Raw genomic sequence first — 16,451 nt, 5'->3', positions numbered from 1 at the left:
TCCATGTGAAATTTTCCTGGTTCTTGGTATGATGAGTGAGTTTCACTGGAAACTTGGACATTTTCTTGTTACGTTGCTAGACTAGATTTTGTGTACACCTTGTGTTTTAACTGGCTTCCTCTGACGCTGCTCCCACAGGGGAACACATTACTGCCTCGCTGCTGCCAGGTGAGGCTGGAAGTCAGGCTCCCTACTCAGCCTCTAAGGCGGCAGCGAGCCCCTTGTTACTGCCAGTTCTAGTTTGTGGTCTCCACTGACATCTTGGCGTGGATGGCTTCATTACCGCTGAGGAAAGTCTTGACTCTCCACTACGCCTCTTCTGACACCCCCCCCAATAGGGAGAGAGAGGGGGCTTTCTCTCTGTGAGGTGGGTATGGAAGTCCAGGATTCCCAAGTGGTTTCTATTGACACCCAGGCAGGGTGGTGGTAGGGAGAGACTGGTTTCTTTATTGGGTAGGGGATGAAATTCCTGGCTGCCTGCTTGGCCCTTTGTGACACCATCAGGGTGGGGGTATTGGGCGACTCATCCCAGCCCCATGAGGGCAGAAGTCTGGGCCCTGCATGCTGTCTTTGTTGGCGTGCGTGGAGGTGGGCTCGCCTTGTTGGTGGCATTTAGCTGGAGTAAAGGAGTTATTATCTACAAGCTTTCTGTCCTTCCTAGCCTGTCTCTTCTGGTGCTTTGGCTAGAAAGAGCAGGCTTTTGTAGGGGCTTTTTTTTTTCTCTGGACCTATTGGTGTTTCTGGGTTGCTGGCCTCTTCAGTTCTAAGTTTGGAATATATAAAGCAAAAGGAAAACCCAGAGAAGTCATCACCACGTTGTACCCTGGGTTCCAAGGTCTCTGGTCAGCCTGTTCCCTTCTCTCCATCTTTCAGAGTCTTCTTATGTTTGTTTTACATGTAATGTCCTGGGCTCTTAGTTGTGTTTAACAAAACTAAGATGAAGTATGTATATTTCATCTTCTCAGAGTGGAGGTTCTAAGAATGGTTTTTATTTATTTATATTTTTAGAGCAGGGTCTTGCTCTGTTGCCCAGACTGGAGTGCAGTGGTGTGATCTGAACTTACTGCAGCCTCGAACTCCTGGGCTCAAGCAGTCCTGCCTCAGCCTCGTGAGTAGCTGGGACTACAGGCGTGTACCACCATGCCCAGCTGATTTGGCCTCCAGCAATCCTCCTGCTTTAGCCTCCCAAAGTGCTGGGATTGCAGGGCAGCCACTGTGCCCAGCCATATATATATATATAAATTTTCTATTGTTTGTAGAGATGGGGTCCCACTATGTTGCCCAAGCTGGTCTTGAACTCCTGGCAAGCAATCCTCGTGTCTCCACTTCCCAAACTGCTGGGATTATAGGCGTGAGACCCCCCAGCCGTATTTTTAAATGGGGAAAAAAATGAAGAATATTTCATGACACATGAAAATTGTATGAAATTCAGTTTGTGTCCATGAAACATTCCTGGCATGCAGCCTCAGCCATTTGTTTACAGATTGCCTGTGGCTCCTTCCTCACTACAGCAGCAGAGTGGACTCATGACAGACAGTAAGGCCCCCAAAATCTAAAATATTTACTATCTGGCCCTTTGCAGAAAAAGTTTGCCAGTTCCTGGGTTAAGATCTAGGCTATTTTTTAAAAAACAAAAATAAACAGGATGAAAATGCCTGGAAATCAATGCAAGAAAGAAACAACCTAATAGAAAAATGGGCAAGAGCTAGGAATAGGCACCTTTTGTAGGTGAAGATGCATAAAAGCCAGGCTGCAACTTTCCCGTTGCTTACCACGAGGTGGCAGTTTCTGACAACACCTGGTGGTTTTCCATAGCCTGCTCCGATCAAGTCAGCCACCTTTGATGTTCCTGGTTTCCATGGCTTTGCCCATCCTGGTAGAACTATCCGCTGAAGGAGTGGGGAGTGGGGAAGCCCCAGATGCTCACTGTTTTCGTACAAAGGTCAGTCATTGTTGTTGTTACTGTTTTCTTTTTAATAGATGTTTTCAATTTCTTGTATGCTTCAGTCAATTTCCAGAGTCCTGAAGTGATTGTTTTTGACAATTTGTCAAGATTTGTTATTACTTTTTGGGGAGAGGATTTGTTGATTGAAATATTTTGTAGTGAAATTGTTTTAAAGAAAAGAAAAGGTAAAATTAGAAGATAAGCTTACGTGGCACAACACACATCCAGGCAGTGTTCAGGTCAGCGTGGGGGAGAGATTATCAAATGATATAAGATAATTTCCCATGGGGGAAGGATGTGAGTTTTCAGATACAAAGCAGCCAATGAGTGCCCAGGATAATGAATGGGAAAATAAAAACCTACATGAAGGCACTTTACAGAAGTATTTTAGAATACTAGGGATAAAGCTTTAGGAAGAGAATCCACATTGAAGGATATGGAATCAGGTGGTGTGATTGAATTCTTCAGGAAAATAATATCCAAGCCCAAACAAGTCAGTCAAGAATAAGGGTAGCACTTTGGGAGGCCGAGGTGGGCGGATCACTTGAAGTCAGGAGTTTGAGACCAGCCTGGCTAACATGGTGAAACCCCATCTCTATTAAAAATACAAAAATTAGCCAAGTGTGGTGGTGCACACCTGTAATTCCAGCTACTCGGGAGGCTGAGGCAGGAGAATCCCTGGAACCCAGGAGGCAGAGGTTGCAGTGAGCTGAGATCATGCCACTGCACTCCAGCCTGGGCATCAGAGTGAGACTCCATCTCAAGAAAAAAAAAAAAGAGAGAGAGAATATAAGGGTAAGCCATCTGCAGTGGTGTGCACCTGTAATCCCAGTGCTTTGGGATTTGGGATTTGGGAAGCTGAGGTGGGAGGATTGCTTCAGGCCAGGAGTTTGAGAACATCCTGGGCAACCCTATCGACAAAAAATGTGCCGGGTGTGGTGGCACACACATGTAGTCCCAGCTACTGGTGAGGCTGAGATAGGAGGATCACTTGAGCTGAGGGAGTTTGAGGTTGCAGTGAGCTATGATTGTGCCAGCACTCCAGCCTGGGTAACAAAGTAAGACACTGTCACTTTTAAAAAAAGGTTGAAAAAGACTTGCTCAGAAAGATAGGGTCTCAAAAAATGTGTGCCCCATGTATCTGTTCTCAGAAAGCTACGAAGGAGTGTGTTCCAACAAAAATGAATCAGTAAGCCAAAACAAGACGGGATCTGGTATCCAACCCAGATCCAAGAGGAGAGAGATGAGAGGCTTCCCAGATTGGCCAAAGGCAGTCCTGGAACAGTTGCTGTGCAGCAGGCAGTCCAGGGCAGAGCAGGACGGGGTGAGACTCCAGCGGTGACGATGGCAGGAAGAAAAATGTAAAATTGAGAGGAGCGGTATTATGAAGAGCCACTGGAGGTTATAGGAAAACTTAGCCAAAGATTCAAGGAAATCCAAGTAAATGGACTGGGGAAAAAGCAGCAGTTAATTCCTAAGAAAAGGTTGCAGGCCGGGCGCAGTGGCTCACGCCTGTAATCCCAGCACTTTGGGAGGCCGAGGTGGGTGGATCACGAGGTCAGGTGTTTGAGACTAGCCTGGCCAACATGGTGAAACCCCGTCTCTACTAAAAATACAAAAATTAGCTGGGCGTGGTGGCACATGCCTGTAATCCTAGCTACTCAGGAGGGTGAGGCAGGAGAATTGCTTGAACTTGGGAGGCAGAGGTTGTAGTGAGCTGAGATTGTGCTGTTGCACTCTAGCCTGGACAACAAGAGCGAAACTCCATCTTAACAAAGTTGCTTAAGAATAAAAATAACACATAACTTGATTCAATAGGATTTGCAGTCACATAATAATGAGAACACTGGAGGCTTTGAGCAGGGGGTGACATAGCCAGATAGAACCCATTCACATATTTTAGAAAATCAGCTTTGTTGAAGTATTCGATATACTTACTGAAGTATAATTTACTTAAAGTGAACCCATTTAAGTGTACAGCTTGACGAATTTTGACCAGTGCGTGCAGCATGTAACCACTGTCACAATCAAGATAGATAACATTTCAGTCGCCCAAAAGATTCCCCCTTCAGGGCCCCCAGCAGCCCTCAGCTGTTGTCCATCCTTTCGATGAGATGGAGCTTTTCCAGCATGTCCTGTAAATGGCATCAGGCTGTGCGTGCTTCTTTGTGTCTGGCTTCTTTCATTCAGTGGAATGTTATTGAGATGCATCCATGTGGTTGCACCATCAGCAGTTCTTTTTTTATTGCTAAGTGATATTCTGTTGTATCATGTGCCACCATTTATTCGTCCTTGCACCTAGATTTAACTTTTAAAGGGACCCTTTAGAACCCACTGGAGGAGGCCAGAATGGAGGCAGGAAGACCTGTTTCTGGCATTCCGGGGAAGAGATGAAAATATCTTGTCACACCAGCCCTGGGGCGGCCCCCCAAACAAGCCAAGTACATCCCCACCTTAGGGCCTCTGGACCTACTATTGTCAGCCCAGAAGGCTCTTCTCCCAGGTGTCTATAGGGTTTGCTGTCTCCCTTCATTCCGGGCTCTGCTCAGCAGTCACCACCTCAGGAGGACTTTCCATGAGACAGCACCCACCCCTGGCACCCTTCATCCCCTGTCTCTGACTTTTGTCTCTTCATCCCTCTTACTGCCAGCCAAAGACATTATTCCTCTTTGTATACTTATTTAGTGTCTGTTGCCCCCACCAGAACGTGAGCTTTGTGGTGGCGTTTTATATTTGTGGGTGACTAAAGGAGGGCTCCCTGAGGAGCCCACGCAGAGGTCTTTGTCTTTCATCTTTGTCTTTTTGTGTCTGGCACATAGAAGTGCAAGTGATTAAAGAATGAGAAGGAAGCAGTTGAGGTTGAAGTTGCACATGCAAAATTTCCACCAGGATGGGCCCCTCAGGTGTTCCCAGGTGCAGTTCCCCAGGTTGGTGGAGGTGAGGGTGGGTGTAGACAGCGCTTAAAGAGAGATGGCCCAGGGTTGTGGCAGCGAGCAGACTTGGAGGCTGCAGGTTGGGACGCTGCCTGTGTTCTGGGTGTCATGAGGCTGTACCCTGCTGAGTGTATGCAAGAACTTCTCCCTGGTGTGTGGAGGGGACTGGATGGATGGTCCCACCTCCAAGCCTTCTGGCCACCAACTTTTGTGTTTTTGTTTCTCCTCTCCCACTGCACAGACTCCCCAGCATCACTCTGGAGCAGGCGCACCTCTTAGAACACTTGACCACCTGGTAGAAATGTCCCAGAACAAAGTAAAGGGATAATTAACAGCTGTTGATTGATCTGGGCATGAGGGTGACCATGCTTGTAGCAACAATGGAACTTAATTAAAATTAGCTGCTCTTGCAGGTATTGAGGTGCTGCCTTGATGTCTGTGGCTTCCGTGTGGCCACCTTTGTATTACAGACACATCGGAAATTGGAGGTCTGTGTTTAGGTGACGTGCCTGCTGTGGCTGTTGGATGATAATTATGTAGATTTTCCTCTGGAACTTAATTTTACAAACTGTCAAAACGGGCTTGTTATATTTATCACTTAAATCATTAGGGAATAATAATTAGACCAAAAATGATGTGAAATGCTTCTGTATTAATAATCATTTTTAGCTTGAAACCACTAGTGATAATTGGTTTGTGGGGTTGGTATTTAGAACTGCCTTAGGAGAGGCCAGGCACCGTGGCTCACGCCTGTAATCCCAGCACTTTGGGAGGCCGAGGTGGGTGGATCACCTGAAGTCAGGAGTTCGAGATCAGCCTGACAACCAAGGGGAAACCCCGTCTCTACTAAATACACAAAAAATTAGCTGAGTATGGTGGCGCATGCCTGTAATCCCAGCTACTCAGGAGGCTGAGATAGAAGAATTGCTTGAACCTGGGAGGTAGAGGTTGCGGTGAGCCGAGATCATGCCATTGCACTCCAGCCTGGGCAACAAGAGCGAAACTCTATCTCAAAAAAAAAAAAAAAAAAAAAAAAGGCCAGGCGTGGTGGCTCATGCCTGTAATCCCAGCACTTTGGGAGGCTGAGGCGGGTGGATCATGAGGTCAGGAGATGGAGACCATCCTGACTAACACGGTGAAACCCCATCTCTACTAAAAATACAAAAAATTAGCCGGGTATAGTGGTGGGCACCTGTAGTCTGAGCTACTCGGGAGGCTGAGGCAGGAGAATGGTATGAACCTGGGAGGCAGAGCTTGCAGTGAGCCTAGATTGCATCACTGGACTCCAGCCTGGGTGACGGAGCAAGACTCCATCTCAAAAAAAAAAAAAACTGCCTTAGGAGATTCTGAATAAAAAGGCACCTTATGTGCTTGCCTACAGGGGACCAATTTTTAGCACCGTGGCTTGGCTTTGTTATGGGTAAAGAAGAGAGGCAGAACGTGGTTGGTTTAGCGAGGAAAGGTTCAATTTGGGTCTCATTGATTGACAGCAGTAGTTAACTTGCACTGAGGACTCACTCTCTAATTGTTTTACTGTATGAACTCATTTAATTATAGCAGTAGGTGCTGTTAACTCTCCTGTTCTGCAGATGTGAACACCAAGTAACTCACCCAGACTTAAGCAGCCAATCTCCCAACCAGGATTGGGGTCCAGACAGCCTGACTCTTGAATCTGCACTTGTAACTGTTGTGTTGTGCTGCTTCTGTTTCTTAGTACCAACTGCATGTCATTGTCCTGAGCCCAACTAAATCCTCACATCAAGACAGGTGGGATTCCTGGTGTGGAAGAGGAAACCAAGATTTAGAGAGTGAAGAATTTGCCCTAGGTCATTTCTTTCTTTCTTGTCTCTTTTTTCTTTTTTCTTTTTTTTAAACAGAGCCTCACTTTGTCACCCAGGCTGGAGTGCAATGGCACAATCTCGGCTCACTGCAACCTCCGCCTCCCCGGGTTCAAGCAATCCTCCTGTCTCAGCCTCCCTAGTAGCTGGGATTACAGGCACCTGCCACCACGGCCAGCTAATTTTTTGTATTTTTAGTAGAGACAGAGTTTTTCCATGTTAGCCAGGCTGGTCAGGCTGGTCTCGAACTCCTGGCCTCATGTGATCTGCCCACCTAGGCCTCCCAAAGTGTTGGGATTACAGGCGTGAGCCGCGGTACCCAGCCCCTAGGTCATTTCTTATTTGATTCTTTCATTCAGCACATATTTACTGAGAGCTTAATATGCACCAGGCATTTCCTAGGCCCTGGTGTTACCTCCATGATCAAGGTAATTGTTGAAAGACACTTGTCATTCTTGTTCTTGTGATGTTTACATTCCAGTGGTAAAAGAGACAAACAAGAAAATACCAGATAATGAGTAGCAGCCGGAGAACTAAAATATGATGATGTGATGAAGAGTGAGAGGTCACTTCTTTAGATGGTTCTTAGGGGGGCCCCTTTTGTGGGGTAGTGACATCTCTACTGAGATCTGAATGCCAGCTCAGAGCCAGCCACTTGGAAGACCAGACTAAGAACATTCCAGGCAGAGGGAGGCCTGCAAGTGGCCCAAGGTATGAGCCTGGTGGGTGAAGGGGAGGGGAGTAGGCAGAGAGGTCACTGGGAAGGGGCATCCACTGGTACAGCCTTGAGAGCCAAGGTCAAGACTTTGGGTTTTATTTGTAAGCATGAGGGGGAGATGTTGGAAGATTTTAACCAGTGATGTCATGTGATCTACTTTTTGTTTGAAAAAGATCACAGTCCTCAGGTGATTGGATTGTGGGGGCAGGTGCCACAGCAGAGCTCCCTGTTTGCTGTCACTGTTATTCTGGTAAGAGATGGCGAGTACTGGGGTGGTGGGTATGGACACAGAGAAAAATGTTCATGGGCTCGGGTGTGTCTTGGAGGAGGAGGTAGCTTGGCTTGCTGATGAATTTGACGTAGGGAGCTTGGGAGAGAGAACTTGGGTGAACTGCTCTGTAGATAGTGATGCGGTAGGCTGAGCACAGTGGCTCATGCCTGGAATCCCAGCACTCTGGAAGGCTGAGGGAGGCGGATTGCTTGAGCCCAGGAGTTCAAGACCAGCCTGGGCAACATGGTGAAACCCCATCTCTACAAAAAAAAAAAAAAAAAAGATGCCGTTCACTCAAATGGAGAAAGCTAGGCTGGGGAGGGTCTGCTTTATTTGTTCATGATTGCAGGCTCCTTGGGCGGGTCTGTTGCAGACATGCTAAGTCTGTGTACCTCTTCACTGTCCTGTCAAGTGGACATCACATGTGAGGGAATTCCAGAGAATGATGAGGGCTGGGGCTGCAGCTTTGAGAGTCCGTGGTACATTGTTGATACCTAAAACCGTTGCACTGGAGATGGCCTTGGAGAGAAGGTGGATGGGGAGAGGACAAGTCCTGGGATGTGCTAGTGTTGAGCGGTTGAACTGAGAAGGCCAGCCAGGGAAAGAGAAGGAGAACCAGATACATGTGATGCCAAGAGATGCGTTTCTGCAAAGAGGGAGCAGAGGGAATACTGCAGGTGGATTCAGAACAGGGAAGTGACCATTGGATTTGGCAGCATGACTGTTCATGCTGACTTTGTGCAGGGCCATTTTGGGGAAGCCTGAGAGGAGATGTGAGTGTGGAGGTAAACAGCACAGAGACCGTGAAACTGTGGAGTTGCAGTGAGAGGAGCACAGAAGCAGGAATTGGGGGAGCTGTGAGGTCAGTCAGAGTCTTTCCAAATGGGTGTCAGAGCCTGCTTGTTTCCTGTGGAAAAGGCTCACACGGGAGGGAGACAGTGCTGGAGGAGCAGCAGGGTGGGTCTGCAGGGTGAGGGCTTGAGCCAGAGCGGGAGGGAGCAGGTCCATGCAGGGGAGGGATGGCGGGAAGGGCAGGAGCGGGAGAGGGGTTGGTGGTGGGGGTGGGGAGAAGAGGGCGTCCTGCCTCATTGCTTCCCGTTTGCCCTCTGATGAAGAGGCAAGTTAATGGGCAGGGGTTGTGGGCGTTTTGAAGAAAGGAGAGGACGTGAGGTCCTTTGGAGAGAAGGAAAGTCAAGGTGCGTGGGTGGTGGTGGTAGGATGGAAAGGCCTGGATGCAGGGCAGTGGGAAGGGGGATAGATACTTGGGTTTCCCCAGGGTTGGGGGTTTTTCGGGTGAGAACAGTGGAGAGAGGGAGACCAGCATGGGTTGGGGGCTGCAGGGCACCCAGGCCTTTCTGTCCCCACCCAGCCCTGCATCAGGTGACCGCTACTACTTCTTTTCCTCCCTGCAGGTAGTGCCAGCAGGGCACCAGGATAAGCGTTCTGGTGGTGCTTTCTGCCCCTGTCTGGGGAAGGCTGCTGGGCAGCTCATTCTGCGACTGTAGCTCCAGATGAGTGCTCCCTGGCAGCAGCCCTGCTCCCTGCCTTCCCTGCTTCTGATCGTCTTTTCTTTGGGTTGGCTCAGGATGCCGTGAGGATGGAGAGAGTGGACGGATGTCTCAAAAGTCAGCTCTAAAGTCGGAGTCAGAACAGGGGCTGCCGATGCTCTGTCTCGCAGTCTACCTGGAGTGATTCAACATAGAAATCAATAAAACAAATGCCACCATGGCTGAGTGAGACCTTTCATTTTTCTTCCCAGGTGTTGGAGAAGGCTTCTGGTGAAGGATTTGGCAAAACCGCCGGTGAGATTCTGCGCTGCCATCCTTTCCCAGGATGTGGCTTTGCAGCTCCTAATGGACCTCTTCCAGCCCCTTCTGCAGCCTCCCTTCCAGCTCAGTCCCCTGATGACCCTTAGTGTAGAAATATCCCTTTTCCCTTTCTTCCTCTAGGATGCTTGCTTGCTTGCTTTCATTTTTTCTTTGAGACAGGATCTTCCTCTGTCACCCAGGTTATAGTGCAGTGGCATGGTCATAGCTCACTGCAGCCTCAAACTCCTGGGCTCAAGCCATCCTCCCTCCTCAGCCTCCACAGTAGCTAGGACTATAGGTGTGCATCGCCATGCCTGGCTAATTGTTAAAATTTTTTGTGAGATGGAGTCTTGCTGTGTTGCCTAGGCTGGTCTTAAACTCCTTGCCTTAAGTGATCCTTCCACCTCAGCCTCCCAAAGTGCTGGGATTACAGGTGCAAGCCACCATACCCAGCCCTAGGATGCTTTCTTAAAGAATATCATCCGACTGACCCTTCCCGCCCAGATGAGAATCTAGAGACTGAGAAGTGGGAGGGTGCAGCTTCTTGGCCCATTTTATGCTTCCTTGGAGGGCAGGGCCAAGGCCTCTTGTGGGTTAGGGGAGCAGTTCCTCTCTGGGTAGTTCTGGTGCCTCCAGGACTTAGTCTTCTGCTTTCTAGCTATTATACAGCTCGCTCCTAAAGCTCCTGTTGACCTGTGTGAGACAGAGAAACTGAGGGCAGCCTTCTTTGCAGTCCCCTTGGAAATGAGGTGAGCAAGGTATAGAAAGACCACCAGGGCAAATGGCGATTACAGACATCCTCTGTCCCCCAGAGAGTGGGGACAAGGATAGTACTGGGGTGGGGGATAGTTTTCGGGAACTCCTGTGTCAGACCCAGGCTGTAAGGCTGTGACCCACACTGACTTATAAAATCAGCTTCCCAGCCGGGGGCAGTGACTCATGCCTGTAATCCCAGCACTTTGGGAGGCCAAAGTGGGTGGATCACTTGAGGTCAGGAGTTCAAGACCAGCCTGGCTAACATGGCAAAACCCCATCTCTACTAAAAATACAAAAATTAGCCGGGCATGGTGGTGGGCATCTGTAGTCCCAGCTACTTGGGAGGCTGAGGCAGGAGAATCGCTTGAACCCAGGAGGCAGAGGTTGCAGTGAGCCGAGATTGTGCCACTGCAGTCCAGCCTGAGCGACAGAGTGAGACTCCATCTCAAAATAAATAAATAAATAAAACAAAATGATAAAATCAGCTTCCACTTATGTACAGCAAAGGCCTGTGACCGTCCCCTGCCCTGGATGCCATGAGATCATCATGCCCACCATGTCCCCTGCTTTGCTTTAACAGCGGATACCGTTCTTAATGTCAGGAGTGCCAGAATACTCAGTTTGAATTGAAATGCTGTAGGGTGTCATTAGCCCCATGTGGTTTAGGCAGGTGATTGAGTTAGTGGAGCAGCAGGGTGACATTTGGAATGTGCGTAGACGCAGGGGAGGAGCATCTTTGGGATGGAAGGCATATCCTGCATGGTGGACAGTCCACACCTGCATCATTTAGGGGCTCGTGAATCACTTAGGAGGCCCCAAATCTACCCATTGAGGACTTTTGTCCACCTCTCTCGGAGTTTCTCAGTGTGTTTTTGTTTCCCTCTGCTGCTTCCTTTTCCTGAACTCTTCAACCCCTACGCCCCCAGAATGGCCCTTCCTTTCCTCTGCCGTCGACTGGGATTACTTGGAAACTGGCTTTAGCTCCCACCCTAGAGGGGGTGGGCACAGCCCTTCTGCTTGGGGGACTCATCCCCCAGGCAGTTCAGCCTCCTGCAGGACAGGCGTTGGTCCAGTCGTTCCTTTCCTTGCTCCCCTTGCTTTTCCCGCAGAGGGTCCTTCCTGGTGCTGCTCCTGAGGGAATGCTTCCGAGACCTGAGCTGGCTGGCACTCATCCATAGCGTCCGTGGGGAGGCGGGGCTGCTGGTGACGAGTATTGTCCCGAAGACCCCGTTTTTCTGGGCCATGCACATCACTGAGGTACGAACTGGTTGTTGGCCCCCTCAGGCTCCTGTGCCTTCCTGCGTGGCCTTCCTAGGGTGGGCATGGCGACGGGGCCGGTCAGTGGTGGAGATGCAGGGTAACTACGGTCTGATCCTGGGTTCAGTCTCGTTCTCTCTCCCACCTCATACCTGATGGCCTTGGGATGGATTAGCGGTGCTAACATAACAGGTGACGTCTACAGAGGCAGATTTGTAATGCAGTGCAGGCAGTGGGGCCATTGCGTTTTGCACACCACAGGCTCTGCATCAGAACATGCAGGCTCTGTTTAGCACCCTGGCTCAGGCGGAGGAGCAGCAGCCCTACCTGGAGGGCTCCACCGTTACGCGCGGGACTCGCTGTCTGGCAGAGTACCACCTGGGGAATTATGGACACGCCTGGAACAGGTGTGTGCCTGGGCAGGGGTAGAGTCTGGGAGAGGTGTGCAGGGAAAATGCTCCCTTCTTGCATTCTCTTCCTTTGGGCTCTGGTTTTTTTTTCCTGTGGCTTCTTCTCTCAAAATCATCTTTATCATTATTTCCTCACTCAAAGATTGGGGAGAAACAGAGCAAACTCACTCTTCCTCCCTCCTACCTCCACTTTCACATCCGCTTTGTTGAGGACTGCTGTGCATGGCACTAGGCGGAATGATTGTCGTCTGTCTTTCTCTTTTCCTCTGCCAGGTGTTGGGTGCTGGACAGGGTGGACACCTGGGCTGTGGTCATGTTCATTGATTTTGGACAGTTGGCCACCATCCCTGTGCAGTCTCTGCGCAGCCTGGACAGCGACGACTTCTGGACCATCCCACCCCTGACTCAGCCATTCATGCTGGAGAAAGGTGAGACATCTTCTATCTTCCTCCCAAGGGTTTCAGGGACAGGAGAAGCCATGGTTGCTTCTGGGACCTGAACAGGAAACAGCATAGTGGGCGGCCAAGGTGCTTCAGTCTCTCTTTCCACCCAACCCCAGTTTTCAGCATATGACCCCGGCAAAGCTGCCTCTCAAGTGTTGGTTTTCATGCCTGGGATCTGGAGCCCAAGATCCCAACAGGGACCTCAGATGCTGCCCAAAGGCTGAGTTCTCTGGAAGGGGAGGGAAGAGGGCAGATTTCCCACCCCTGCTTCCACCAGAGCTGCTCAGCTTTCATCTGTTTTACATACTTGGCGTGTTGCTTCAGATTTCACTGGAAAAAGATTCTGCCATAGAAGAAAACTAGCAGCACTCGAATGCCAGTGCTAGACGCCAGAGCACAGCACTTAGCACTGCACTCTCCTAATGTGATTCATTTAGCCTCAGACACCTGTGGGTTTCTCCATAGGTGGAAATGAAGAGGCCCCTTCTCAAGATCGAAGTTAGGTGAAATGTAAAAGGATGAAAGAATGTTTTAGGGGGCATTCAGGAGAAGTGGAGATGAAGAAGCATACATACACATACACAGGAAGTAAGATGGAAAAGTTTTATTTAAAAAATTTCTTTTTTTTTCAGAGGCAGGGTCTCACTCTGTTGCCCATGCTGGAATGCAGTGGCATAATCATAACTCATTGCAGCCTCAAACTCCTGGGCTCAAGCGATCCTTCCACCTTGGTCTCTCAAAGTGTTGGGATGACAGGCATGAGCTGCCGCGCTTAGCTGAGATGGAAACGTTTTACAGACAAACTAAGTCTTTTTTTTTTTTTTGAGATGGAGTCTCGTTCTGTCGCCCAGGCTGGAGTGCAGAGGCGCAATCTCAGCTCACTGCAACCTCCGCCTCCCAAGTTCACACAATTCTCCCGCCTCAGCTTCCCGATTACAGGCACGCACCACCACACCTGGCTAATTTTTTTTTTTTTTTTTTTTTAGTAGAGATGGGGTTTCACTATGTTGGCCAGACTGGTCTCGAACTCCTGACCTCGTGATCCGCCCGCCTTGGCCTCCCAAAGTGCTGGGATTACAGCTGTGAGCCACCGTGCCCGGCCCTCAGACAAACTAAGTCTTGAGATGGAGTCTCGCTCTGTCGCCCAGGCTGGAGTGCAGCGGCGTGATCTCAGCTCACTGCAACCTCTGCCTCCCGGGATCAAGCGATTCTCCTGCCTCAGCCTCCTGGGTAGCTGAGATTACAGGCATGTGCTACTATGCCCAGCTAATTTTTATATTTTTAATAGCGATGGGGTTTCACTGTGTTGGTCAGGCTGGTCTCGAACTCCTGACCTCGTGATCTGCCCGCCTCGGCCTCCCAAAGTGTTGAGATTACAGGTGCGAGCCACTGCACCCGGCCAAAATATATATATATATAATATATATATTTTATATATATAATATATATATTTTATATATATAATATATATATTTTATATATATAATATATATATTATATATATATATTATATATATATAATATATATATTATATATATATATATTATATATAATATATATAATATATATTATATATATTATATATTTTATATATTTTATATATAATATATTATATATAATATATATATTATATATATTTTATATATATAATATATTATATATAATATATATTATATATATTTTATATATATAATATATTATATATAATATATATTATATATATTATATATATAACATATATATATAACATATATAACATATATTATATAATATATAATATATATTTTATATATATTATATAATATATAATATATATTTTATATATAATATATAATATATATAATATATAATATATAATATGTAATATATATAATATATAATATGTAATATATATAATATATATATTTAAAGATGGAAAGGCATCTCCCAATTGTGCAGGGCCAAGGCTTCCTGGGAGGCTGGTGGGGCTTGTGCCCAGTGGGCAGGGAGCACCACCCAGAGGTTGTCTTGGGTCATTGCATGAAGAGGGTCCCTGCTGCCCAGGCTGGGAACAGCCAGGCATCAGGAGCTTCTTCAGGTGACCCAGGGAAGAGGAGCTTCCTGTTTCAAAGTGCAGCTCCCAGCCTGTCAGAAGGGCCAGAGTCCCCAACCCAGAGATAAGTCAGACAAGCGTCAGTTTTCCTCCCTTTATGGATGAGGAAAATACAGCTCAGAAAAGTGAAATGAACTCATACTTAATAGCAAGAAAATGGCATAGCTGGGGATGAGACCTAGGTCTGACTCTTAGTGATTCAGTGTAATACATACAAACAGTCCCAGAGTTTGGGGACTCTGGTGGGATGGTGGGAGTTGCGTGAGGGACGACATCCTGGGGAAAGGTGGGTTTTTGATGAGCTCCCTGCCTGGTTCCAGCATGTAAGAGTGCTTGCGTCTCATGGTGAAAACCTCTCTGGTTTTAACCTTCTATCCAGCTGGAACTCTCAGAGCAGAGTTCAGTGAACATGATTTTCTGTCCCCAGTAGAATTTCTCATTAAAAATCCCAGATCCCTGTAATTATTTTAACAAGTGCCTCCTCCCTTTATCTGCTGTTATTTTGCCCTCCCCCTATGCTACCTTTTCAGCATTTATCATCTCATTTGATCCTGGCAGCAGGGATTTAGCAGGAACTAGCAGAGACTTGCTGGTTGGAGCTGGTTGGCGGCCAGAGCACTTTCCCTGCAGCCCCCGCCTTTTGCTTCCCTCCTTTGCTCCTCCTGCCCAACCCCGTGCCACTGAGGTTTTGTTGTTGTGTCTTGTTTTGCAGACATTTTGAGTTCGTATGAAGTTGTCCATCGAATCCTCAAAGGGAAAATCACTGGTGCTTTGAACTCGGCGGTAACTGCTCCTGCATCTAACTTGGCTGTTGTCCCTCCACTCCTGCCCTTGGGGTGTCTGCAGCAGGCTGCTGCCTAGGCCTGGACACAGTATTTACCTGGCATTCTTTTAGATCAAACAAACTGGTTATCTGAGGGGTTGGGTGAACTGGCTGGGGTGGGCCTTCCTTCCCACCAAGGCTTTGTCTTTCTCTTCCAGTCGCACATCCTAAAGTTTGAAGAGTCTAAATAACGGGGCTTCCCTCAGCATGTTCCCTCTCCTGTTTGCCACGGATCCAGAGGCCACCTGCCCTGTCTTCTCGTACCCCTTTCACTCTTGAGGCCTGGGAGGTGAAAAAGGCCAGACTGTGCCCAGGATTGATTCAATTTTGCTTTTACTCCCAGCTTCCCTCTCAAAAGAGAGTGAAGTCTCATTTGTCATGTGTCTTCAGTTCCCCAACTTGGCATGAACATTTGAACCAAACATAGGAAACTACCATTAGGTTGAAAGCCTGAGGCAGCCGGGATGGTCTTTCTTGTGTCTCTTCTTTGAACCCCAGAGCATGATATAAGTGGTCCTAACAGATTCTGGATAATGGAGAAGCCCTCTGCTGGTTTTCCTGGCATTCCATGTAGAATAGGTAGAGAATATTTAACCAATGAGCAAATAAATGTTGGCATGTTTCATGAGTTTGGAGTGATTGATACTTCTTTCCAGCCACCCTTCCACTGCCCTGCCGTGCCCTCTAAAACTGCTGCAGTGAGATTAGAGCCTGCCAGTGTGGGCTCTGGGCCATGCAAACCCTGCCTGCGATATAGATACATGTTTGAAGTGTAGGGGAACAACCTAAGAGTTAGTTTCATTTCTCCTTGCCTTCTAAGTGGAGAGAAGAAAATTGTTTCATGATGATATGGCCTTGTTTCTTTTTTATACTTTGTACTTTATTAGAACCCTAAACTTAAGGTCATAAAAGGGAGTGCTGGGTTTGACAAGAAAGATGGAGGATTCTCTTAGAGTTGGTGTTATGCAACTCACAGGGGCAGGCATTTCCCTCTATGTCAAGTGAACAGGAACCCCACCGTTTCTTCAAATAATTTTATTAGAGCCAAACTATTTAAATAATTTTATTTGTTTCATCCTTTGGTAGATGAGAAAAATACATTACAAAATACATTATACAGAAGACAGCTCACAGTACACATTACTAAAAACACAAT

General features: G+C 47.7%; 1 protein-coding gene and 1 long non-coding RNA gene across 3 annotated transcripts in view; both read left to right on the top strand.

Moving 5' to 3' along the window:
• Positions 1–15,923, top strand: part of TDRD10 (tudor domain containing 10) — a 46,053-nt gene extending 30,130 nt beyond the window's left edge. The window contains exons 7-13 of one of the 2 annotated variants that reach the window (XM_019023178.4): positions 9,465–9,507; positions 10,172–10,262; positions 11,379–11,526; positions 11,788–11,933; positions 12,210–12,364; positions 15,185–15,255; positions 15,454–15,923. In XM_019023178.4, coding sequence (XP_018878723.2) covers positions 9,465–9,507; positions 10,172–10,262; positions 11,379–11,526; positions 11,788–11,933; positions 12,210–12,364; positions 15,185–15,255; positions 15,454–15,486 — 687 coding nt within the window. In that variant the 3' untranslated portion in view covers positions 15,487–15,923. Of the gene's footprint in view, positions 1–9,464; positions 9,508–10,171; positions 10,263–11,378; positions 11,527–11,787; positions 11,934–12,209; positions 12,365–15,184 lie in introns of both variants that reach the window. The other variant, XM_019023174.4, reaches the window with a different exon arrangement.
• Positions 541–9,431, top strand: LOC129526422 (uncharacterized). Its single transcript, XR_008671103.2, has 4 exons — positions 541–588; positions 1,816–1,942; positions 7,198–7,427; positions 9,291–9,431. It is a non-coding gene; the product is annotated as an uncharacterized lncRNA (long non-coding RNA).
• Positions 15,924–16,451: the final 528 nt, after the last annotated feature.

This window comes from Gorilla gorilla, chromosome 1 (assembly GCF_029281585.2).
Source record: "Gorilla gorilla gorilla isolate KB3781 chromosome 1, NHGRI_mGorGor1-v2.1_pri, whole genome shotgun sequence".
Taxonomy (NCBI): Eukaryota; Metazoa; Chordata; class Mammalia; order Primates; family Hominidae; genus Gorilla; species Gorilla gorilla.
Note: the sequence above shows the minus strand (reverse complement) of the source record. Positions and strands in the feature narration are given on the sequence as shown.